The following is a 26,688-nucleotide window of genomic DNA, read 5'->3' as shown; positions in this document are numbered from 1 at the left end:
GGAGAGGAGAAATCAAACATGAGCTCTCTGAGTCAGAAGTTCAAGCTGATAGCTAAAGTCAGCCAGAGATATATTTTATTTGGTCTGTGTTGCGTTTTTCTAAAAATCAATTATTTGTCAAAAATTCAAGATTCTGGAGACTTCACACAAAAATCTGGATTTTTTTGGCTTCTGTTAAAGAATCTAGAAACTCTGGCAGCACTGCTTTCACCGCATGATAATAATCAGCTGGAGTTGAGAAGCAGCTGCCCCTCGAATGCGGCACCGGCTTCCTCGCTCACCACGGGCCCCATCAAACCTTTGCTCATTTTCTTTATTTTGATGGCCCCTGTGGGTAATGGAGTGTGAACACCTGCTCTAGATCAGTGCTGGCCAACAGAAATAAAAATGTGTCACATATATAATTTAAAATGTTCTAGCAGCCACCTTTTTAAATGAAAAGGAGCGGGTGAAATTAACTTTAATAATATATTTTACTTAATCCAATATACCCACAATACTATTTCAACACACAAGCAACATAAAAAATTAGTAATAAGATATTTTACTTCCTCTTCTTTGAGCTAAGGCTTCAAAATGTGGTGTGCGCTTTATGCTTTCCACCCGTCTCAACTTGAACTAGCCACTTTTCCAGTGCTCAGTAGCCAAGTGGCTCTGCCATATGGGACAGCCCAGCTCCAGATGCTTAATGGTTAGTTACAAAAATCGTCCTGCAATCAGAAAGAGAGACGATATTAAGGAGGAAGAGAAAGCAAGCAGGACTAAGGAAAAGGGTGATGATGTCCAAGAGTAGGCATGGTGAGAGTTTGAAAATAGGAGAAGAGGAAGTAGGGACACAGAGACAATGAACAGCTCTGGGCCAGTCCTCCGAGGGAAGAAACGCCCTGTATAGGCAAATGCAGTTGACAGGCAATGCAGATCTTCTGGAGGAGTCTTTGGTGTTCTAAAAATAGCATTAGACAGGTAGTCACTATGAAAAGCAACCGACCAACCATCTGAACCCCAGTTCACACACTTGGCAACAGAATGAGTCAGGCTAGTAAGGGCAGGATTCTTGATTGAGATTGGGATTTTTTTTTTTTTTTTTTTTTTTTTTTTGCGGTATGCGGGCCTCTCATTGTTGTGGCCCTCCCCTTGCGGAGCACAGGTTCCGGACGCGCAGGCTCAGTGGCCATGGCTCACAGGCCCAGCCACTCTGCGGCATGTGGGATCCTCCCAGACCGGGGCACGAACCCGTGTCCCCTGCATCGGCAGGCGGACTCTCAACCACTGCGCCACCAGGGAAGCCCGAGATTGGGATTTTAATCTAGTTAAAGTAAATGAGTTTGAGGAGAAGTGCAAGGAAGCAGGCAGGAAAGTATCTTGAGCTAAGATCCAAGGAGAGTTCAAGACTCAGAGATCATGAGTGAGGATATGTCAACAGGTGTTGGTGATCCAGGTGTCGGGGTACGATCTCATAGGCCAGACAAGGAAACGTGGGTGCAAAACAGATACCTGGAATCGGAGACCAGCAACAAGAAATGCATCCTTGAGCCAGAGACCTCGGAAGCAGAAATCACTCCTCCATCCCCCACATGAGCACAATATGGTGGTCATATCCTCCCTTTATGCCCTCAGACATGAACCAGAATTAAAGGAAAGCCATGCCAGCAACTGGGAGAAGAGGGGAATGTCAAATACATTTGCCAGGCATAAAAGGACTTGGAAACAAGAAGGCAAGAACATCATTACACGACCATAAAGTGATTTTGAAACTTTTCCAAGAGAACTTATCTCTGAACAGCTCCAGCCCATCCATTCATCCCTTTGTTCATTCAGCAACCATTTATTGAGTAGTCTTCCCCGATCCAGTTTACAATGCTGATTAAATAGGTCCATTGTACTAAGGCTTGCCAAATTCTACTCTAGCAGTGCAAAATACAGTGAGATTGCTAATACTGAAGGAGCCTCTCTAAATAAAACCCATGGGATTAAGAGGATGCATTGATTCTAAAATGTCCAGAGTCCCATTTGCCTATCATGTGTCATATTTTTCCAGATTGGCTAGGGCCCAAGAGCATGGGAAATAAGGCTGACATAAAATATCTCAAATAGATTTCATAGGAAAAGTGTTCTCTCAAGAAGGTAGTATGCAGGACTTTAAAATCTCATTATATTGAAAATGCAGTTTTCATGTTGCTTGCACTCAGACTAATATTAAATAGGAGTACTTGGGACACTGGGGAAATTGTGGCCTGCTATTCTGCTGAAAAAACTTTCTAATGATAAGAAACTGGTATACGTTGGAGGGGGAAATATATTTGCATACAATCTTGAATTGTTGAGGTATAGTAATCACTTTCCACATGTGATTTATAAAAAGCAATGTAAATTAGAAGAAAAGGTTGACAATGAAAAAGAAATCAAAATAGCACATAAAGTTCACCATGCAGGGGAAAAAATGATACTTTCAATGGTAGCGACAAATCAAAATTCACAAATAAAGACAGTAAAGATTATTTGGCAAGTGAAAAAAAGGGCTTGAGGAAGAGTGCCTCACACCTTTGCATAATTAACTTTATAGGAAGATAAGCTTATCATAAATAGGTATGCATTATACTGTAATTTTATGAGAACAAGCAAGCTTAGCTAAAGAAAGTTAAGACAATGTCTGTTTCATTCACATAACCCCCCCCCCAAAAGCCAGTATTCACAAAAATAGCCCTCAGATATCAAGAAAAGGTTTTATTTAGGATGCTTGGTTTGTTGAGGCAGGGAAATATATAGTTTTTAGTAAGTTTTCCAGCAAAATAAAAAATTCAAAGCAAAAAAGTTTCAGATTTCAAAAATTTAATTTCTGCTTATCTAAAATAGAGGTCTGCTATGATACTGTAAGTAACGATGATTTAACTAAAAAATGCATTACCCTAACTTCTGAATCTGCAGATTTTGTCAATGCTTATAATATTATCTACACATACTTTTTACTCTTCATCAATCTAGAGTTGGCAAACGTTTTGATAATCCTTATGAGCACAGAAATCATACTACATGTTTCCTTGTGGTGCCAAAGACATATTATTAACCTTTAATCTTGTGAAATCATCCCATATTTCCAAACAATGGGGCAACAGAAACAAAAGGGGAATATTTGTCCCATTTTCTTTATGAATCTGTTAAATTTATTTTATTCCTCCAAGTATGTATTCACATTCTCATGATAATGTGCACATATTTTCCAAAAGTTATATAAGATTTTTTCATTACTGTGTGAAGCTGTGATGTCACCAGTACTGCCTGGGTTAATTTTAGGCTACTTTTGCCACCACTGCAAGGAAAATAATTTACATCTTCAATGAAAAGGACCATCAAAGCCCCTGTTAATTGTTTTCAACACCCACTTGTTTGTAATGGTGGCAGTGGCAAAACTTTAATATACCTTTCAAAAATAACAGCACACAATTGCTAGTGCCTACTGAGACAGGTTTCAAGCCAATTTCAAACATCTACCTCGTAACAGTTGCATTTATACAAGATCCATAGCTCTACTCAGAGCCACCAGATACACCTGATAGTAATTAAAGGTTACAGAAAACAATTCCACTCCAAAGTAAACCTATCACTCTGTTTATGCCCTTTCTCTGGAAACACCTGATGTCCCAATATTTCTCAAGAATGCAATCACACATCAAACTTTACACGCTGCTCCAAAATGTTCTAAGATCTCACCCTCACTCTCTCACTTGCAAAAGCTTTGAAAAAGCTACTAACAACTCCTTTTAGAAGCTTATTTTTTAGATTACTGGGGGATTTTTAGTGGTTTTAATTATTTACATTAGGAATTTTTTTAAAACTTGTGCCTTCCCCCAAGACTAAGTTAGGTTCTTTGAAGTAAGATTAAAGACACCTGAAAAATAAATAGCAAAAATTACCCAAATCACATTTTTAATAGTTTTTGAAAATACAGGCTTTCTTTAAAAGATCAGATAATTAATAAAGCAATATTTACTTCATGTCTAGAATTAATCTTAGAAAATATCTTCTACTTTTTGTTGGGGCTTTCATATGTGTTTTAGGAATTTTATCCCAATGAACGGATATTCCTATAATACCCTGAATATTTTATCCACTTTTTTTCAAAATCATTTTTACTCCTCGATGACAGCAATTTTAACAAAATGAATTTGAAAAAAAAACAACAAAGGTTTAACTTCATAAACACTACACACTTTCGTTAAAACACTTAAAAAATGCAACATATTCATTCCTAACTCTTTATCTTAATGGAATTTCTGATTCTAGCAAAGTATAATTTTAGTAACTCATCGAGACAGAATACATAAAATTGGCACAGTTTTGATATGCACACAAATTGAGAATGCATCTTTCCCAACTGCATTGCAGAAAATGAAATGCATCTGGTATGACAATATGGCCCAGCACGTGAACTAGAATCAGTGGGAAGAAAGGGTTTTTTTTTTTTCAGAGCAGAACATTTTAATAATGCACATGCCCCAACAGCAAGGCATTATTAAGTCTGTTAAACTGTCGTTCAAAGGTATATTTGGCTAAAGAAAACATAATAGCAAGAGGGCTGACAGGGGCATAGGAGGTAGAATGGTTTGTTTAGTTGTAATTATTATACATCAGTGACTTCCTAATCTCTTTCCCTAGCAGTCCAAAATGACTTTTTTGTTTTTGCTTAATATCTCCACTCAGTGTCAGTGTATGTGCACATATGTTGTTGTGTCCTTGTGCTCGGCTGGGCAGTGGAGAAGTGGGGAGTGTGTTGGAGAACATGGCTGATACCAGAATCAAGCAGAGAACAAGAGAATATGTGAGCAATTTGCCTTATGTTGCAACGAATTTTCTTTCTTCCTTGAGAGAAAGTGCTTTTTATCTAGGCGATCTCAAGATGGATTTAATGTTTTTAGCATCTTTTCTTTTTATGTGTTCCCATCTGTGCTTATGAACTGTGAATAAAACTGAAATCTGCATGTGCTACGAGCTTCCTCCCCATGCCCAAGTATCTTCAGCAATGAGGTGTTAGGAGAGCAAGGAAAGATCTCTGAGACGTGCAGGAAGCTTGGAAGGGTGCTGTCGAGTTACACCTACTCCTGGGCACCTTAGAGAGTCCTCTTCCAGTTCCAGATTCCAACTCCATTTCTTTCTTCTCTCCATTCAGAGAGGTGAGCCAGACTCCTTGAGTTGGGCAAAGAGGCATTTAGAGGACTGAGGAATCCTCTCTTGTGCATTAGTGACAGAGTGCTGCTGAAAACTGGATTTGTGACTCGTAATGGAGAAAACTGTCCACTTCTCAGGGCACAAGGCTTCCTGATCAGCAGATGCAGGGAATCAACAATAAAGCCTCAGGGCTTATTTTCCTGCCTACACTCCACTTTTCACCTACTCGTGGAAAGATATTTTAGCTTTTGTATTCCTCCTATGACTTCATTGAAATGCTGGTTCTTTATAATGAAAAGCTTCTTTAGAACTACAGACGGTATGATCAAATAATGTCATTTGTAAATGTGATATAAAAGATATGCAACAATGCATTACAGAGAACAAAGAACAAATTAATTCAGCTAATCCATCACAGAACTGATTCTAGGAATCCAGAATGTATGTAAACTTGCAAGTATTAATCAATAGGACTGAAGTTATCTCAGAGACATAATAAGTTCTAAAAGTTGTCAAACGTAGCTGTAGCGATGGAAAAACATTGTGGAGAATGACAAAAACTCTGTCATATATTAACCATGTGACCTTGGAAAGATTATTTAATTTCTCTGAGCATTGATTTCCTAATGCATAAAATAGCAACAAGAACTTCTATCATGTAGGGCAGCTATGAGGATTAAATCATGGAAGTGCCCAACATATAGTGAAGGCACACAAAATAACGTTTGTTTAGTATCCTCTCAAAAGAGGTTTTTTGGTCTTTTGCAAACAAAATTTCTATTTACATAGCAGTTTTCCAAATAAAGATTGATAGTGTCTGAAAACATTTGGGTAAAAATGAATATAAAGATTAATTCTGAATTCTCTGCGTTCACTGTGAAAATATGTTGGTTCAGTGAACTGCAAAGTAATTTAGTAAGTTAACATTTGCAGCAATATATCTGCCTTCCAAAATAATTCAGTTTTTATTTTTTATCATTCTTGATCATAAAAGTTAATAAAAACAAATGTAAACAAGTACCCCAGCTCTAAAATTCTTATACATTAGGATTATGTACACACTCAAATATAAATATTTTTAAAATATATAGTATTCATCTACACTGAATTTAAAGAATCTTTTTAAAACCACTTTTTACCTCATTTTGGGACCAGAAACAGGAGTTCTAGTCAATTCTCTTTCAAGATAAAAGGAAAGATAGGTTTATTTAGGCTTTTTGTCAGTATTATTTCTGCCTACTCTCCTGAGAATAACTGTAACCTTTTTCTAAACCATCAGGTGTTTTCTAGAGCATTAGTAACATCAGGTTACTGCAAGCAATTGTGTTTATTAAACAACAAAACATACTAGTATTCTGGTTTACTTTCTGAAATAACACTAATAAATTAGCCAATAAACTATGAACATTTTCAACTGAAATCCCATCTATTCCCATATCTTACCCTTCAACGCATGGCCTCATGGTTTTTGTGACCCAACTTTTTTTAAATCTAATTAAAGTTTTAATGTATATGTCATTAACCTAACAATTAATCAGAGTCAAAATAATTAGAATTTAAACAAAGTAAGATGTATTGGCAGAAAAGAGTTCTTTAGGTCTCTGGCAGAATGGAACTTTCAAAATATTTGCTAGCATTAACACGATTTGATAAAAATTTACAAAAGGAGAGCATCGCCTCTACAAAACCGAAGGAGTAAAAGCTGCCGCTCAGTGGAACGCTTTACAGATCTTACAGGTACATTTTTACTTGACTCTTGCCTGACCAGAGTCAACATCACGTCTACAGCAGAATAATTTAAACGCAACTACTTCAGATGACTATCAAAACAAAAAAGGCCATAGGAACATCGGTTTAACTCGGAAGCGACACTCACGCTGTCTACTTGTTAAGCAGCGATCCACTAGCAGCAGAAAGTTTTGAGAAGGGAGGGCTGGAAGATGAACAGACTTCTGCCTAAAGGGTTTCCCCAAGACATGACCTCACGTTTGCCATTAATTGACCTCCTCGCATTTCTAATTTTCCCTACAAGTTGTTGGGTTTGCTTGTTTTTCTTTTGACAAGATGAGACTTAGCAGGACAGTCCTTTTAGGAGATCTCCAAAAAGTACCCATTTTGTGTCTAACTTTATTCCTCTCCTATTTGGCTACAATTAATACTTCCACTTTCATCGGCAACTGGGAAAGCTACTCAAACAGCTTCTAGCAGTAGGTATTATTTCTGTCAAAAGTAAAGTCAGAGCGCAAGTCAGAACTCTACTAAGCAGGAGCGGGACGTTTTCTTTCCACTGCTTGAACTTGGTAGCACCCCTACCCCGCCAGCAACTCCCGGGGGTCTCGATCGCCCACAGCTGGAGGCGTGGCCCCGCGCACCTAGGCTCGGGCCGCGCCCACCTGTCACTCACCCGGCTGCTGCCGCGCTCCTCGCTCTTCTCCGCGGTTCGCGGCTCTGCTGGGCTCCGTGCTGGCTCAGCTCGAGGCGGCGGCGGCTCCAGCAGCTGCTCCAAGCAGGCAGTGCCCGGCAGGGAGGAACTCTTCTGATGGCACAAGTGCGCCGCGGTGCCCCGACGCCGTGCACCCTCATCTCGGGCGCGGTCCCCCCTCGGGGGCGGCTGGGGTGAGGAGGACAGGGAGGATGAGGCAGAGGACGAAGAGCGAGCTGAGTCCGGAGAGCGTCCGCCAGGAGGCGTCACTCCAGCTGCTCCGGCGGCTGCCACCGGCCCCCTTCCCGCGGGAAGCAAATGCTCGCGGATCCGGCGGCGCAGCGTGGACCCCTGCTCCGCTCTGCCCGTACCCCCGGGCTCGAGATGCTCCGGCGAGGAGCAGCACAGGTTGGGCTGGGAGGAGGAGAAGACGCGGTCCAGCACTTGCTTCCGTTTCTTGAAGCCGCTCCACCTGCTGCCCGCGCCACCCAAGCCGGCCAGTGCGTCCCGCCTACTCCCCGGAGGTGGCGGGGAGGGCGACGGGGTGTCCGCAGTGCGGCGCTCGGGGACCCCCGCGCGCCCGCCCCAGCCGCACTTGCTCTTGCCCACCCCTAGCTGCAGGTTCTTCCAGAGCCGGGCCTGGAAGGAAGGGGACGCCGCCGCTGGCTCGGGCGAGCCCGCCGCGGCAGCCGGGGGCTCCATCCTCCGCCCCCTGCTCCTCCGCTCCCCTTCTCCTCCTCCTTCTTCTCCGCCCGCTCCGGCTGAGCCTCCTCCCGGAGCCCCGCGGTGGCGGCGACGACGGCGGACGCAGCAGCAGAAGCCGGGAGTGACCGGCGGCTTCAGGCCAGCGCGGGGGAAAGACGCCGCCGCCGCCGCCGAGGCTCTCCTGCCGCGGGACTCCGGCGCGGCCTCTTCCTCCCGCACCCGCGGGGGTGGGCTGGCGCTGTAGCCAAATCTCGGCCGCCGCAAAGTTTCTAGCTCCGCGCTCCGCGGCTCCAGTCCACTGGAGTCCCCCAGGCCGCGCCCTGGCCCCGTCTCCTCTCTGGCTCCGGGCTCGGACGCTACACGCACCGGGCGTGCGTTTCCAGCTGCGCCTGGGACCGCACCCGACGCCCTCCGGGCAGCACCTGTCAGCGGCGGCGGGGATGGCTGCCTCAGAACTGGGCGCGCGTGCGACTCACACAACAGGGAGGATCGGGCTGAAGACACTCGGCGCGCCCCGGGACCATCCTCCAGCTCCTGGGTGGGAGAACGCGCAGGCGAGAGCCGGGTGGAGCTGGTTAGGGACCAGAGCTAGGCTGCTCCCCAGGATCCGGCCACAGTTACCCACGCAGCTAGCTCTGGGCCGGCCGCTAGACTCGCTCTCCGGCAATCATCCTAGGTCCGACGAAGTGAGCTCGAGTGGAGATTATGCGCCTTCAGTGGGTCCTGCGAAGCACCCAGTGTCCACACCAAGAGGTGAAGCTGACCGAGTTCTGAGGCTGAACGCCGCTGCCCCCGCCCCGCTGCCCGGCCTGGGCCCAAGACCAGAGTTCGATTTCTTCTGTCTTGACTTCATCCTGATCCGCCCCTCCCCACTCTTTGCTTGTGCTGTTAGTTTCTCTTGTGATCTGGGTCTAGAGGTTTCCGGAGTCTAACAATAAAGCCAGCCCTCAAGTTGCAGGGAGTTGACCGTGTCCGAAGACGTGGAGGATGCGCACTGCCTCTGACCCCGTTCCAAATGCAGAGTACCTTGTTCTTTTCACTCAAGTGCATTTTCCTTTGGTTGGTTACGTGCAAAGCAAATGGGAAAGGCTCATTCAGACTTCGTTTCTCCCGAAATCTACTGCTCCCAGGGTCTTGTGATTCTACAGAGAGCCTCTTGAATGGCAGGTGACACAATGCCCCTTCTCAACTCCACTGCCTTCCACACCCCAAAATGTGGAAAACAGAAGAGCTTTGGCACTGTATTGTCTAATTCCAATCTCATCCAGCTGGCGGTATGCCCTGGATATGTTACCAACCTCTTTAAGCTTTTTATTCTTCTATTTTTCCTTTATAACAAATATTTATTGAGCACCTACTATGTGTCGGGCCATATGATAGGCTCTGAGGATGCAGCTGTGAGCAAGGCAGAGAGGGCCCCACCCTCATGGAGCCCATGTTCCAGTGGGAGAATCAACCAGAATTTCTAATGGTGAAATGTCCCACGGAGAAAATAAAACAGGAGATCACACAGAGCAGCTGTGGAGGTGGGGTTGCCAGATAGATTGCAGGACAGCCAATTTGAGTTTCAGTTTCAGACAGTTAAATTTGAGTTTCAAATAAACAAGGAATGAATAATGTTTGAGTATATGTATGTCCCAAACATTGCACAAGACGTACCAAAATACTCTTTCTTGTTTATCTGAAATTCAGATTTTACTGACTGTTTTGTATTTTTATTTGCTAAATCTGACAACCCCATACAGAAGGTGTTTTGGGTTTTTTTTTTTAACATTATGTGTATGGGAGAGTCTCTCTGAGAAGCTAAAATTTAAGTTGAGACTTAATGAGGACAAAACAGCCATTGAAGGATCTGATGACAGCATTCCAGGCAGAAGGAACAGCAGGTACAAAGGCCCCAAGGCAGGAAGCAGCTTCCTGGGCATGTTCAAGGACAGACGGAACCACACTCCAAATAATGTGGAGAAAGGTGGGTAGAGTTGGAAAGAGATGGAAGGGAAGAAGTGAGCAGGGTCCTTGTGGTATGGCTCCTATAGCTATAGTAAGAGCTTGGGTCTCCTGTAAATGAAATGGGGAGCCATTTGGAGGGTCTTTAAGCATGAGGGTGATGTGATATGACTCACTAATACCTACCTCACAGGGCTGTTTTAAGGATTAAGTGAAAAAGGACTTCACTCAGTGCCCGAGGCTTTTCCACACTAGAGAGTCACACTGAAAATACCACAACCATTAAAAATTACCTCAATATAGAGCTACTCTGATAGCCCAGAAAAGAAACTTACATCCAGAAGTCTTCTCTGCAGCATAGGAAAAATATTTTGTTACTAGTTTTTCTAGGATGTCATAAATGAAAGCACAGAGAAGATAAGTAAAGAGATAAACGATTACTATAGCAAATGGAGAAGAAATGATCATTGTTTCTTACCAAAACTCTTTATAAATATGTCGTTCGTCAGATTTATTCACAAGGAGCCATGGACCCATGGAGATAACTCTACACAATTCAACCTTATGTTCATATAGTCTTTAATGAGACATTTAATGGACTTCTGTAGCTTTATGTTTTCATTTTTCTCTTCTACGTAATTTTGCCTTGGACAAACTAACTCTGAGATTTTGGATTCTGAAATCTACAATCCCAAATAACACTTATCCATCAATGTGAATTCATTTATAGAACTGGTGAGAGCATATGTAACTTCTCCTAAATATCTGAAGTGGATTATAAATTGAGAGGCTGCCCTAAAATTGTGCATTACATAAAATTACACTAGATATGGTCCTTGCCATCAAATGTCTTTTTATATTTAAGAAAAGATACTTATAAAAAAAACTACAACACCAGGGGACAGTGAATGGTACCAAGTGATCACTAAGGGAATACAGAAGAGTGAAGAATCACTTCTGGCTTGACTGATCGAGGAAGATTTGTTGGAGACATCATCTGAGCTAAGATCTCTAACAGGTGACAGAATACACCAAGAAGATAGATTGCAACCTGCAAAGGAAAGCAAAATTCAGGGCACGTAGCTAGACTTCAGTAAAGGTTAGCTATTCCTTCATGACAATTTACTAAGCATCTTAAATATTTATAGAGCATCTATTGCTTGAATGAATATGAAATTAATATATGCATCACACATTGATATACAAGAGGCTGGGAAGGTGACAGATAAGGTCATATTTGAGTAGGAACTCAAGGCAGTGAGGGAGGGTACCAAGTGGTGAATCTAAGGGCAAATTTTTCCAGGAAAAGGGAGCGTTAAGTGCAAAGAGGCTGAGACAGGGACATGCTCAGCTTGAGGAAGAGCAAGAAAGACAAAATAGCTGGAACAGAGAGCAAGAGGGGAGTGGGAGGAGAAGCTGTTGAGAGACGGCTAAGAGCCAGATCACGGAGGACTCTGTGGTCAACAGTGAGGACTTTGGGCTTGGTTGGGATGGGAAGTCACTGGGGAACTTGAGTAGAGTTTCTCTGTGATCCAACTTTCATTTTAAAAGACGTGTGCCTTGTGAAACTTGGAATAGTCTGTACATAAAATTACAAGTTGTGGGGCTTCCCTGGTGGTGCAGTGGTTGAGAGTCCGCCTGCCGATGCAGGGGACACGGGTTCGTGCCCCGGTCCGGGAAGATCCCACATGCCACAGAGCGGCTGGTCCCATGAGCCATGGCCGCTGAGCCTGCACGTCCAGAGCCTGTGCTCCGCAACAGGAGAGGCCACAGCAGTGAGAGGCCCGTGTACCGCAAAATAAAATAAAATAAAATAAAATAAAAGACTCACTCTGGCCCCTAGGTTGACAATAAAGTGCAGGAAGGGGATGGGTGGGAACAGACCTTAGGTAGGGCCATCACTATAAATATATACATAAGGGACAATGGTGGCTTTGACAGAGGTGGTAGGTGAAAAGTGGTTAAAGTGGTGAAATTCTAGATACACAATGTTTTGAAGATAGAACTGAGACACCTAGCCATAGTTTGGATGTGGGGTGCTCAAGCATAATGCTAAATGGTTTGCATCCTTTACCATATGTAATCTTCACAGCAACCCCATTTTATAGATGAAGGAACCAAGTATGAGGCATGTTAAGTGATCTTACAAAGTCACTCACTGAGTAATTAGCAGATCCCAAGTCTACAAGGTTCCAAAGCCACAGAACTTATTTAATTTTAAATGCATGCATAAATAAATAGAATAAAATAATTGAAAGAGGCCTCAAAAGAGGCACTGATCCATGTCCTTACCTTGGGTGAGCAACAAGACCATCTTGGGCAGAACCACAACTTCCACTTGATGAAATCAAGGACATAAGTGCAGGCCCGAAAACAACGTTTCTGGGAGTAATTGAGTTAAAGGCCAACTAAATGGTATTTACGGAGCCCTCTCATCAGTGGAGCCTTGGCTGCAGTCCCAGCTCCTGGCACTGGGCCAGATGCCTTCAGGCCCTCATTTTCTCTCTCAGTCTCTGAAATGGGGACAATAATATCTATTGGGCTGACCCACCTCACAAGGACCCAATTAAAAGCCAAATGGAGGCAGCATTTCTGAAGAGGAAAGCCTGGCCACAAGAGAGAAGTTATCACCACCTTGTAACCAAAGCCAAGAAAAGCTACTAGACGGACTTGTTCCTCCTCACATGGAAAATCCTTGCCTGTGTGGAAAGAAACACTTTGAACCCTTCAAAACCAACAACCCAGTTGTCACAATTCCACATGTTGAGATGGCTGCTGACTATACAGTCAACTTAACAGAATAAATTCCTGTTCCGGCGTAAACAAGTTTTCATTTCTTCCTTGAAAGGTTTCTCAAAGTTCTCAAAAGCAGTTTAATGTTAGGTAACTTCAGAGGAGCTGTTTCTGTTTATTCTGTTTAACGTAAGCCACTTCCTATTTTCGTCTTAACCAGGGTGGTAATCAATTCTAGAGTCCTAGACCAAGAGATGTTCTGGAATTTCTGTGTGGGAAGGACATAGGATTGTCTATGCAGCTTAAATTAGAGAGGGGGGAATTGAAGCTATGTTTGCATAATCTTTAAAAACTCACTTGTCCATATAAAAGAAGAGAAGAAGGGGTTATTGGAGATTTGGAGGGAGCCAAAGCCTCCCCTGCCCACCTCTCAGTGCCAGTTCTGTGCTACACAATGTCAGAAGACATGGACATTGGCCTGGTGCTGCATCTGAAGGCTCTGTCACCACAGGCAGCCCTTGGAGCCTCCGTTTTTCACTAGTAAAATGAAAAAAAAAAATAGAACTAGTTTCCCTCTAAGGTCCCTTTCAGCTTAAAGATGCCATAAGCTTCTGAAACTAATCTCCAGTGTAGGATACAATCCATCTACTCATGCCTAGTCTGATTTCCTACTTTCAGTGGTGATACAAAGACAGGTACTACTGGATGGGCATGTAAATAACCCCCTTTGACAGATGCAAGCTATTATATACAGAATGAATAAACATCAAGGCCCTATTGTATAGCACAGGGAACTATATTCAATATCCTGTAATAAACCATAATGGAAGAGAATATGAAAAATTATATATATATCTGAATATATATATATATGTATATCTGAATCACTTTGCTGTAAACCAGAAACTAACACAACATTGTAAATCAACTACACTTCAATTAAAAAAAAAGAAAAAAAAATACATTTGAATATATACCCAAAAGCTGTTAGGGCCCTACTCCTATCCCTTAGGCCTCAGCACTTCAGTGAAGGTATCTGATCTCTCCACCTGAAGGCTGTCTTCCAAATTGCATCCCTTCTCCCTCCAAGTGCCTGGAACAGCCCTCAACCAATGAGTGCTGGCATTGATGTGCAGGTGTTTCAATAACTCAGAGGCAGGGACTCTGTACTGCTCCCAGTTCCAGTGCCCTCTGTACTGGTTGGCTTGATAACATGCCCCTTCTCAGCTTCCTTTTGTTCCTGTCTCACATGCCCCCTACCCTACCACTGGTCCCTGTGCCTCATCAATAAACTGCTTGCATTTGAATCCTTGTTGCTAAATCAGCTTCTGGGGGGGACCCAAATCAAGGCACATTATAGAGACATTTCAAACTCTAGCTAATGAGGTTCCCAATTTGAGCACTCTATGAGAATAAAAGTAATGTCCTCCAGCAAGATTCCTTTGGGTCATACAATTCTCTTATAAAGACTATAAAGACATAAGTTATCCCAGAGCCTATGGTCTATCCCCTGACAGTGAGACCCCTTGAGAACCAGAGTATTCATCTATGATTTACCTCCTTGATATGGTCCACTGACCTCCTAGAGTAGACAACAAGGTAGACGCCTAAGTATTACGCACTGGAAAATTATTCTCAACTGATCATGATCATTCTATCCCTTTTCTCAGACCTGTAACCATTCCGGGAAACTATAAGAGTGTATTACTTGGGACTAGATTCAACTGCGAGTAACACATAAACCTTAAGTATGTTCAATAAGCCTGAGGGTCATCATCCAGACCTAGTATGGCATTTCTTCTATCTTGTTGCTCCACCACACATGCCTACCATTCCCCAAGTCACTGTAAATTCCAAGATCGTCAATGGAGCTTCTGCCATGACAGTCACCTTCCAGCCAGCAAACAGGAGGAGAGGGTGAAGAAGAATATGCCTCTTGCTTTAAAGTTACTTCCCAACTCTTCTAATAGCCCAAGGGTTAGAACTTTAGCACATGGCCATGCCTAGCCATAAAATCTTTATTCTGGCCAGTTATGTGCCCAGCTAAAAATCTGGATTTTGTTACTGAGGAAAAAGGGGAAGGTGAATATGGGGGGACAACAAGCAGACTCTGACACAGAGGAGCAGTCATTTGAGGGGCTTCTTCACTCACAAGGAAGAAGCACACAAGAAATGATCTCTTTATCTACACGTTTTGGTGTTTGGTGCGATGGCTGGAACTGCCGCAGCCATTTTGTTATGAAACTGAGGGTGAAGCGAACACGCAAGTTAGCAGAGGAGAGAGATGGAAAACAACCTCGACGCTTGAGGATGTCATTGAGCAATAGAATCAGTCAACCTGAGGCCTTCCTTAACCCTGATACTATTATTATGTAGTTATCCATTTATTAATTATTAATTAGAAAGTTAATTTATCTAGGTTTTTAGCCAGTTTTAGCTGAATTTTATATTAGTTTCTTATTGTTGTCACAACGAATTACCATAAATTTAGCTGCTTAAAACAACACCCACTTGTTACCTCACAGTGTCTGTGGGTCAGGAGTCCGGGCACGGGGTGGCTCAGCTGCTTCCTCAGCTTCAGCGCTCCCAAGACTGAAATCAAGGTGTTGGCAGGAGTGCACTCCTTTCTGGAGGCTCCGGAGAAGAATATGCTTCTAAGCTCATTCAGATTGTTGGCTGAATTAAGTTCTACTGACTTGCAGATCTGAGCTCACTGTTTCCTTGCTGGTTCTCCACAGGAACGAGGGGCAGGGGTCATACTAAGCTTCTAGAGACTGCCCGCATCCTTGACTCCTGGCCCTCTTCCCTGTCTTCAAAGCCAACAAGGACAAATTGAGTCCTTCTCACACTTCCAGTCTCTCAGACCCCACCCTCTGCTTCATCTCTCTTAATGACTCCTCTGCTGTCTTCTAGTTTTAAAGGCTCATGTGATCACATTAGGCCCACCTGGGTAACCCAGGATAATGTCCCTATATTAAGGTCAGTTGATTAGAAAACTTAATTACACCTACAAAGTCCCTCCCCACTGTACCTATACTAGCATTCGACTGAGTAACTAGGGACAGGAATCTTGAGGGGACGTCTTTAAAATCCTGTGTACCACCGGTTTCCTAGAGCCCAAAGCATCCTGATTGACACATCCTCATTGTAGACCAGAAAAAAGGCTACATCTCCCCAGATTGCCTCATTCACAGTGGGGTATTAAACCCAGATGAACTGGCTCAGATTTACAAAGTAACAGAATGAAGACTGACATTCATCAATGATAAGAACACTAAGAGACTAGCTAAACAGGGCAGACCTTTCCTCTTTGCTGTGTTATTTTGAATCTGGCCCTTTTGCTAATTAGACTCATACTTCTCCCCTATTTTCTTCTAACATAATGCTTTCCAGGTTGCAACCAGTTTTTAGTTTATTTCGAATCCAATCCCCCAACTCACACATTTTCCCCTAAGTGAGATAAAATGGTTATTTAAGAAATATACATTATTGATTTCAAACCGGTGCCTGAAAATTTAACTGCCTTTCTGGCAAGCCCTGTTTAAAAATGCCTGCCTAGAAAATGCACAGGCAAGATCTAAGTAGATGAAATTTTTGTATTTTTTTTAATAAAGCAGGTGTTTATATAGAGGCTTTAAGTAGCTTCAGTCATGGATTCAGTCCAGCTGGTCTAAACAACACCTCACTCTCTCAAGGCTGCATCCTTGAAAGGGCTGCTAGTAAGTGGGTAGTAGGAATGACATACGTTCTAAGGACAGGGACCCGCCCCCCTCGGGTCAAGGAGCCTTCATGTTCTCTCCATGACTTCCTCCAACAGTAAGTCTTTCTGAGAATTTGTCCACAGATATACTGTCACAAATGTTCAAAGATGTATATTTACTTCAGCATGTTTATAATAGTAAAATCTGGAAACAAGCTAAATATTTATCAGTAGGGGTCTAGTTAAATAGAAAGGTATGAAAACAAGAGAATGCCACACAGCCATTAAAATAAAGTAAATCTGAAAAATAACTATAAAACATATTTAAATTTCAAAGAAAATCACAAAATAACATGAGAATAACAAAATAACATGAGAACATTAAAATAAAGTAAATCTGAAAAATAACTATAAAACATATTTAAATTTCAAAGAAAATCACAAAATAACATGCCATTTTTGGCATTTAAATAAAAGTGTATATGTAGGTATATATACAGCCCATGTGTGCACTTAGGACATCTGGAAGGAAACACACGTAGCTCTTAATAGTGGTAACTTCTAGCATGAAGCACAGAGGATTTCTCACATCACCCAATTTTGAGCTGTCAGATCTTTACAGTCATTTGTTAGCTTTATAATAATAACCTTTAAAAAACTGGTTAAAATTTTAAGACAATATGGAAGAGGCTTAATATTTCTAACAATAAAGAATGAATTTAATATATGACACAATATATTAATATTTGTCAATTAATATCAACTTAATACTAACTATATGTTAACATGGGACATAATATAATGGGCATTAGAAGGCTTGGCATTAGAAAAACCTGTGTTTGAATTCAGCTTTATCTGTTACTTACTCTCAATAATTTATCAAACCCATATTTACTGAGATACTAGAGCTTCTGTGCTAACTACCAGAATTCTAGTAATTAATGAGACAGAACAGACCTTTCCCTTATGGAGCCAACAATCCCATTTTCTAGTTATATCATTTAATCTATCTGGTCTTTAGTATCCCCATCTGTAAAATGGGAATAGCAGTGCCCACCTCCTAGATTATTGTAAAAATTAAAACGGTTAATGCATGTGAAAGTATTTAGCTAGTGCTTGGAACATAATAAGCACTCAGGAAATATTTGCTGAATATAAAGTGCATGCATTCACATCTGGCTTCACTAGCCTGGGTTTTTAGTGGAAATAGAAATTACCTTTGTTTGGAAAATAAATGAGATATTGTCTTACTCACCCCAGACTGCTAGGAAAATAACACCATAGACTGGGTGAGTTAAACAGACATTTTTTTCTCATAGTTCTGGGGGCTGGGAAGTCCAGAATCAAGGTGCTGATAGATTGTGTTCCTGAAAAGAGCTCTCTTCCTGGTTTGCAGGTGGCCAACTTCTTGCTGTGTCTTCACATGGCAGAGAGAGAGTTCTGGTCTCTCTTCCTCTTCTTATAAAGACACTAATCTGATCATGATGACCTCACCCTCAAGACCTCATCTGAAACTAATTACCTCCCAAAGACCCACCCCCAAACACCATCACAGTGGGGGTAGGGGTTTCAACATGTAAATTTGGGGAAGGACACATTCAGTCCATAACAGATACCAATACATTCATTCATTGAATGAGAGGATATTACTCCCTCCTAAGCATCAACCAAGATAGAAATATTATTTTATTTGAGTGAATTTGTCAGCAATCCTGTGAACAAATGACAGTTTTGATATGTCAAACTGGCATATGTCATCACAAAAAAAGCTCTTGGGATGTGTTTGGGTTTGCTAATTATTGCTAGGCTCACATCCTAGGATTCCCAGCTTGAATCTGTAAATGAAAGATGACAGAATTGGTATTGCATAATTTCATTCAAATGTTGACTAACCTGACTTTCCTTTTAAAATATTTATTTTAAAAGTATTTTAACAATCTTTCTTAAAGATTGTTATTATGATACTGTACAAGCGACTATTTTTCATTGGTTTACTCAACTAAATTAAGTTGAAGTGAAAAAAGGATAAAATCAATAAGGAGGTAAAAGGGAAGAATAGATCATACTTATGTTAAACCCATTGATAACATTAAAGATAATTACTTTTCTACCCATATTACTCATATATAAAGGTTGAAAGGCATTTCTGTTTGGAAATCACTTGGTCAACTTGAATTAGAGGTGACTCTGCTATTTTACTATAGTAGACATGGTGAAGAGTGATCACACTTATCTCAGGCAAGGCTTTTTTTTTTTTTTGGTGTTTTTGGATTATTCTGTGATTCATTCTCTCTGATACTAAATTGAAAAACTAAGAAAATCGAGGGACAAGAGTAACTTTTAAAACAATAACTTCAATTTTAAAGTCAAAAATGTAATAAAAGAATCCAATAATCAATTCAGCAAACACATTATGAGCACTTCCAAAGCAAAGAGAACTGTCCTAGGTGCTAAGTGGACACAAAGATGAATCATGCCTGATCTTTGCCTTGGCAGAGCATATATTCTAGAGAGGGAGCCATGACACATGCACAAATAATGATTAAATAATAAAGAATGATTTATGTCCTTTAAAAGAAATAAAAGATGCTTCAGGAATAGAGGAGAGAGAAAGTTTTGGTTGGCAGATGGGGGAGTTGATATGGGTCAGGAAGTTTCTGTGACCAGTGTGACATTTGAGCTAGGCCTTGAAAAATGAATAAGATTTTGGCTGACAGGAGGAGATAAGGAGAAGGAATGCCAAAGGGAGGGAAGAGCATAAGTAAAAGCACAATGGTAGAAAGTAAGATCAATGCCAATAAAATGGACAACCTGGAAGAAATGGACAAATTCCTAGAAAAGTACAACCTTCAAAGACTGAACCAGAAGGAAACAGAAAATATGAACAGACCAGTCACAAGCACTGAAATTGAAACTGTGATTAAAAATCTTCCAACAAACAAAAGCCCAGGACCAGATGGCTTCACAGGCGAATTCTATCAAACATTTAGAGAAGAGCTAACACCCATCCCTCTCAAGCTCTTCGAAAATATAGCAGAGGGAGGAACACTCCCAAACTCATTCTACAAGGCCACCATTACCCTGATAACAAAACCAGACAAAGATGTCACAAAAAAAAGAAAACTACAGGCCAATATCACTAATGAACATAGATGCAAAAATCCTCAACAAAATACTAGCAAACAGAATCCAACATTAAAAGGATCATGCACCATGATCAAGTGGGGTTTATCCCAAGAATGCAAGGATCTTCAATATACACAAATCAATCAATGTGATAAACCACATTAACGAACTGAAGGATAAAAACCCTATGATCAGGACTTCCCTGTGGCGCAGTGGTTAAGAATCCGCCTGCCAATGCAGGGGACACAGGTTTGATCCCTGGTCCAGGAAGATCCCACATGCCACGGAGCAACTAAGCCCATGTGCCACAACTTCTGAGCCCGCGCTCTAGAGCTCACGAGCCACAACAACTGAGCCCGCGTGACAGAACTACCAAAGCTCACGCGCCGAGAGCCTGTGCTCTGCAACAAGAGAACTCACCGCAATGAGAAGCCTGAGCACTGCAACGAAGAGTAGCCCCTGTTCACTGCAACTAGAGAAAGCCCGCACACAGCAACGAAGACCCAATGCAGCCAAAAAAAGAAAAAAAAAAAAACCATATGATCATCTCTATAGATGCAGAAAAAGCTTTTGACAAAATTCAACACCCATTTATGATAAAAACTCTCCAGGAAGTGGGCATAGAGGAACCTACCTCAACATAATAAAGGCAATATATGACAAACCTACAGCAAACATCATTCTCAGTGGGGAAAAACTGAAACCATTTCCTCTAAGATCAGGAACAAGACAAGGGTGACCACTCTCACCACTATTATTTAACATAGGTTTGGAATTTTTAACCATGGCAATCAGAGAAGAAAAAGAAATAAAATGAATCCAAAGCAGAAAAGAAGAAGTAAAACTGTCACTGTGTGCAGATGATGTGATACTATACATGGAGATCCATGCTACCAGAAAACTGCTAGAGCTAATTAATGAATTTGGTAAAGCATGTATGTGGAACCTAGAAAAATGGTACAGATGAACCAGTTTGCAGGGCAGAAGTTGAGACACAGAAGTAGAGGACAAATGTATGGACACCAAGGGGGGAAAACCGCAGTGGGGTGGGGATGGTGGTGTGCTGAATTGGGCAATTGGGATTGACATGTATACACTGATGTGTATAAAATTGATGACTAATAAGAACCTGCAGTATAAACAAACAAACAAACAAACAACTAATGCTGGGCTTCCCTGGTGGCACAGTGGTTGAGAGTCCGCTTGCCGATGCAGGGGACACAGGTTCGTGCCCCAGTCCGGGAAGATCCCACATGCCACGGAGCGGCTAGGCCCGTGAGCCATGGCTGCTGAGCCTGCACGTCCGGAGCCTGTGCTCCGCAACGGGAGAGACCACAACAGTGAGAGGCCCGCGCACCGCAAAAAAAAAAAACAAAAAAACAAAAAAAAAACCAACTAACACTAAACTTTCTTTGCGTTATTCGTATGGAAATATGTTAATATAAATGTTTCAGATGTTACATAAAATTTCTAACAATCTTATATGTTCTGGTATGATGTTATAAGTTGTAATTCTAGTTATTACTTTAAAATGTATATCTCAGAAATAACTAAATTTCCTTGTCAATTGCATTATTATGAACTTTCATCAAATCTTTAACTGTGGTCATTTTTAAGTCTTTTGTCATTTACAGACAGTTCTGTGTGTACTCTGATGCTTTTGCAAAAATGTTCCTATAAAAGGGTTTCATCTTCAAGGAATTCATGGAAAAGACTCTGACAAGTACAGGTTTCTGGTAACTGACTATACTGCTGAACTGAATGAATAAGCATTTTCAGAACTCTAATGGAAAACTGATGAATTCATAAAAGTGCTAACAAAAGATCAAGGTGAAAAAAATATTAATTACATGGAACTGAATGAACTGATGAGGATGATTATAATTTTTGTGACTTTCTGTTTGAATAATAATTTTAAAAATCCCACAAGGACTCAGAGGCCAAAAATATACAAATTAATTTTCACTGCAAAGTAAAGGTGCTGTTACAGTGGAGGATTACTGGACTGAATGTCAATATTATGACATAGTATGAGTGTGTTTCGTGTTTGGTAATTGCAATCATTGTTGCTTTTGTTGTGGTCATCCATTTACAGTGCTTGGTGTCAGTTTATTTATCTCTTGTAAAAATAAAATACAGTGTGTGTATGTGAAAAAAAAAAAAGAAAGTATTTGGCCAAAGAACAGAAAGCATATAATTTTACATACGTTACTGTGAAATGTGAAAACATGTTAATTCTATGCTACATGTCAAAAGAAAGGGCCAAATATTTGAATTCGTATGTAAGAGTCATTAAAAACTAGAAGAATAAAAAAAATGAATTTGGTAAAGTAGCAGGATACAAAATTAATGCACAGAAATCTCTTGTATTCCTATACAGTAATGAAAAAAAATCTGAAAGAGAAATTAAGGATACACTCCCATTTACCATTGCAACAAAAAGAATAAAATACCTAGGACTAAACCTACCTAAGGAGACAAAAGACCTGTATGCAGAAAACTATAAGACACTGATGAAAGAAATTAAAGATGATACAAACAGATGGAGAGATATACCATGTTCTCGGATTGGAAGAATCAACTTTGTGAAAATGACTATGCTACCCAAAGCAATCTACAGATTCAACGCAATCCCTATCAAACTACCAGGGGCATTTTTCACAGAACTAGAACAAAAAAGTTTACCATTTGTATGGAAACACAAAAGACCCCAAATAGCCAAAGCAATCTTGAGAAAGAAAAATGGAGCTGGAGGAATCAGGCTCCCTGACTTCAGACAATACTACAAAGCTACAGTAATCAAGAAAGGATAGTACTGGCACAAAAACAGAAATATAGATAAATGGAACAGGATAGAAAGCCCAGAGATAAACCCATGCACAAATGGTCACCTTATCTTTGACAAAGGAGGCAAGAATATACAATGGAAAAAAGACAGCCTCTTCAATAAGTGGTGCTGGGAAAACTGGACAGCTACATGTAAAAGAATGAATTTGGTAAAGTAGCAGGATACAAAATTAATGCACAGAAATCTCTTGCATTCCTATACACTAACAACAAAAAATCTGAAAGAGAAATTAAGGAAACACTCCTAATGCAATACACAAAAATAAACTCAAAATGGATTAAAGACTTAAATATAAGACCAGACACTAAAAAACTCTTAGAGGAAAACACAGGCAGAACACTCCATGACATAAATCACAGCAAGATCCATTTGGACCTACCTCCTAGAGTAATGGAAATAAAAACAAAACTAAACAAATGGGATCTAATGAAACTTAAAAGCTTTTGCACAGCAAGGTAAACCATAGACAAGACGAAAAGACAACCCTCAGAATGGGAGAAAATATTTGCAAATGAAGCAATGGACAAAGGATTAATCTCCAAAATATACAAGCAGCTCATGCAGCTCAATATCAAGACAACAAACAACCCAGTCCAAAAATGGGTAGAAGACCTAAATAGACATTTCTCCAAAGAAGATATACAGATTGCCAACAAACACATGAAAGGATGCTTAGCATTACTAATCATTAGAGGAATGCAAATCAAAACTACAATGAGGTATCACCTCACACTGGTCAGAATGGCCATCATCAAAAAATCTAGAAACAATATATGCTGGAGAGGGTGTGGAGAAAAGGGAACCCTCCTGCGCTATTGGTGGGAATGTAAACTGATACAGCCACTATGGAGAACAGTATGGAGGTTCCTTAAAAAACTAAAAATAAAATTACCATATGACCCAGCAATCCCACTAATGGGCATATACCCTAAGAAAACCATAATTCAAAAAGAGACAGGTACCACAATGTTCATTGCAGCACTGTTTACAATAGCCAGGACAGATGTGTCCATCGACAGATGGCATGACAGATGAATGGATAAAGAAGATGTGGCACGTATATACAATGGAATATTACTCAGCCATAAAAAGAAACGAAATTGAGTTATCTGTAGGGAGGTGGATGGCCCTAGAGTCTGTCATATAGAGTGAAGTAAGTCAGAAAGAGAAAAACAAATACCGTATGCTAACACATATATATGGAATTTAAAAAACAAAAAAGGTTCTGATGAACCTATGGGCAGGACAGGAATAAAGACGCAGACGTAGAGAATGGACATGAGGACACAGGGAGGGGGAAAGGTAAGCTGGGACGAAGTGAGAGAGTGGCATTCACATATACACACTACCAAACATAAAATAGATAGTTAGTGGGAAGCAGCTGCATAGCACAGGGAGATCAGCTCAGTGGTTTGTGACCACCTATAGGGGTGGGATAGGGAGGGTGGGAGGGAGGTGCAAGAGGGAGGGGATATGGGGATATATGTATATGTATAGCTGAGTCACTTTGTTATACAGCAGAAACTAACACAACATTGTAAAGCAATTATAATCCAATAAAGATGTAAAAAAAAAAAAAAGAAAAAACAAACAGTATTAGAATACCGGTCTGTTTCTAGGACCTTATAGGTATAATCTTAGGACTGTTGACTCTCCTCTGACTTGAATTCTTGCCAATATTCCAAGTGATAAGCCCTTAAAGAGTTCCAAATCACTATCAACACACCAAATTCCTCAAGAAGGAGTTTTCTAGTCATGCCATATATAGTTGACTATATTGTCTTCCCTCCTACAGAACGCTGGTGCCTCCCTTTACTACTTCTATACAGGGCACAAATGTCTGGAAGACAAGCTTTTCATATGATAATTTCTTCTACTCAGTCAAGATATATTCCAAAATTAAAATCCTTATGCAAACATCAGAGATGATAGACTGTTCCATTCAAAAGGGATGATGGCATTGAGCTGATTAGGTCTCTGATGTTGAAAGTCATTTTATAACACACTCCATAAGTAAACAGTAAATATCTAGCCACAGTGTATGATATATATATATTTTTTATTTATTTATTTTTGGCTGCATTCGGTCATTGTTGCTGTGTGTGGGCTTGCTCTAATCGCGGTGAGCGGGGCTACTCTTCATTTTGGTGCACAGGCTTCTCATTGTGGTGGCCACTCACGTTGTGGAGCACGGGCTTTAGGTGTGCAGGCTTCAGTAGTTTTGGCATGCAGGCTTCAGTAGTTGTGGCACCAGGGAAACCCGATATATATTTTTAATATGTATAATCATTTCTTTTTCTCTAAAATGTTCTCCCTAAATTTGAATTCGCAATAGCTCATGTAGGCATTATTTGACATATCTATGTAACAATCTGCTTAAGAATCTATGCAATAAGCTCTATTTACAATAGCCAGGACATGGAAGCAACCTAAGTGTTCATGAATAGATGAACGGATAAAGAAGATGTGGCACATATAGACAATGGAATATTACTCAGCCATAAAAAGAAACGAAATTGAATTATTTGTAGTGAGGTGGATAGCCCTAGAGCCTGTCATACAGAGTGAAGTTAAGTCAGAAAGAGAGAAACAAATACCGTATGCTAACACATATATATGGAATCTAAAAAAAAAAAAGGTCATGAAGAACCTAGGGGCAAGATGGGAATAAAGACGCAGACCTACTAGAGAATGGACTTGAGGACGTGGGGAGGGAGAAGGGTAAGCTGGGACGAAGTGAGAGAGTGGCATGGACATATATACACTACCAAATGTAAAATAGATAGCTAGTGGGAAGCAGCTGCATAGCACAGGGAGATCAGCTTGGTGCTTTGTGACCACCTAGAGGGGTGGGATAGGGAGGGTGGGAGGGAGGGAGATGCAAGAGGGAAGAGATATGGGGACATATGTATATGTATAACTGATTCACTTTGTTATAAAGGAGAAACAAACACACCATTGTAAAACAATTATACTCCAATAAAGATGTTAAAAAAAATAAAAGAATCTATGCAATAATGGGAAAATAGGACTTCCCTGGTGGCGCATTGGTTAAGAAACTGCCTGCCAATCTAGGGACAGGGGTTTGAGCCCTGGTCTGGGAAGATCCCATATGCCATGGAGCAACTAAGCCCGTGTGGCCACAACTACTGAGCCTGTACTCTAGAGCCCGTGCGGCCACAACTACTGAGACCGCATGCCACAACTAGTGAAGTCCACACACCTACAGCCTGAGCTCCACAACAAGAGAAGCCACCGCAACGAGAAGCCTGCACACCTCAGCAAAGAGTAGCCCCCACTCGCCACAGCTAGAGAAAAGCCCGCGCGCAGCAACAGAGACGCAATACAGCCATAAATAAATAAACAAACAAACAAATAAATAAATACATTTATTTATTTATTTTAAAAATAATGGGAAAATACTTTGTTTCTCTGAGGCTGAATTTCTTCTAGATAATATTGAATAGTATTATAATATTGAATAGTATTGGAGAGGTGGTGCTTTGTATTAAGTAGGAGCAGGATAGTACTGTACTTTATTTATATAGTATGTTGGACTTTATTCTAGTAATGGAGAGTCACTAAAAAATTTTTTAACATAGAAATGAAATGGTTAGAGCTGTGATTTAGAGAGGTTCCTCTGAGAGTGTACTGGACAAGGGAAAAACTGGAAGCTGGGAGGACAGTTTTGGATTACACTGGCAAGAGGATAAGTCACAAGGGCCTTGGAGCCTTAGGTTAAAAAGAGATCTTGAAACCTGGGACAAGTGGCACATAGGAGGGAAACTAACACATATTGAGATCTTATTTTGTTCTCCATGTTTTATATATGACCATTTGTAATCCTCACAAGAATCCTAGGAGGTAAGGAATATTATCATCCTTATCTGAGGCTAAGTGAGATTAAATAACTTGCTAACTAGATGTGTCTGATTTGAAAGTGCATATTCTTTCTAATGTACCTTTCTGCCTTCTTGAGGAAAATGGACAAGACTTACTAGTGGATTAATGTGGGGGAACAAGAAAGAGAAAGGAGTGAAAGAT

At 40.9% G+C, this 26,688-nt stretch overlaps 1 protein-coding gene across 4 annotated transcripts in view; it reads right to left on the bottom strand.

Moving 5' to 3' along the window:
* The window catches only part of MCTP1 (multiple C2 and transmembrane domain containing 1), a gene marked incomplete at both ends in the record, with an annotated part of 539,514 nt that extends 531,227 nt beyond the window's left edge, over positions 1–8,287 (bottom strand). For all 4 annotated transcript variants that reach the window (XM_079702735.1, XM_079702743.1, XM_079702744.1 and 1 more), the window contains one exon: positions 7,568–8,287. In XM_079702735.1, coding sequence (XP_079558861.1) covers positions 7,568–8,287 — 720 coding nt within the window. The remainder of the gene's footprint in view (positions 1–7,567) is intronic.
* Between the last annotated feature and the right edge of the window lie 18,401 nt (positions 8,288–26,688).

This window comes from Hyperoodon ampullatus (assembly GCF_949752795.1).
Source record: "Hyperoodon ampullatus genome assembly, chromosome: 4".
NCBI classification, from domain to species: domain Eukaryota; kingdom Metazoa; phylum Chordata; class Mammalia; order Artiodactyla; family Ziphiidae; genus Hyperoodon; species Hyperoodon ampullatus.
This window is presented reverse-complemented; position numbering and strand designations above follow the sequence as displayed.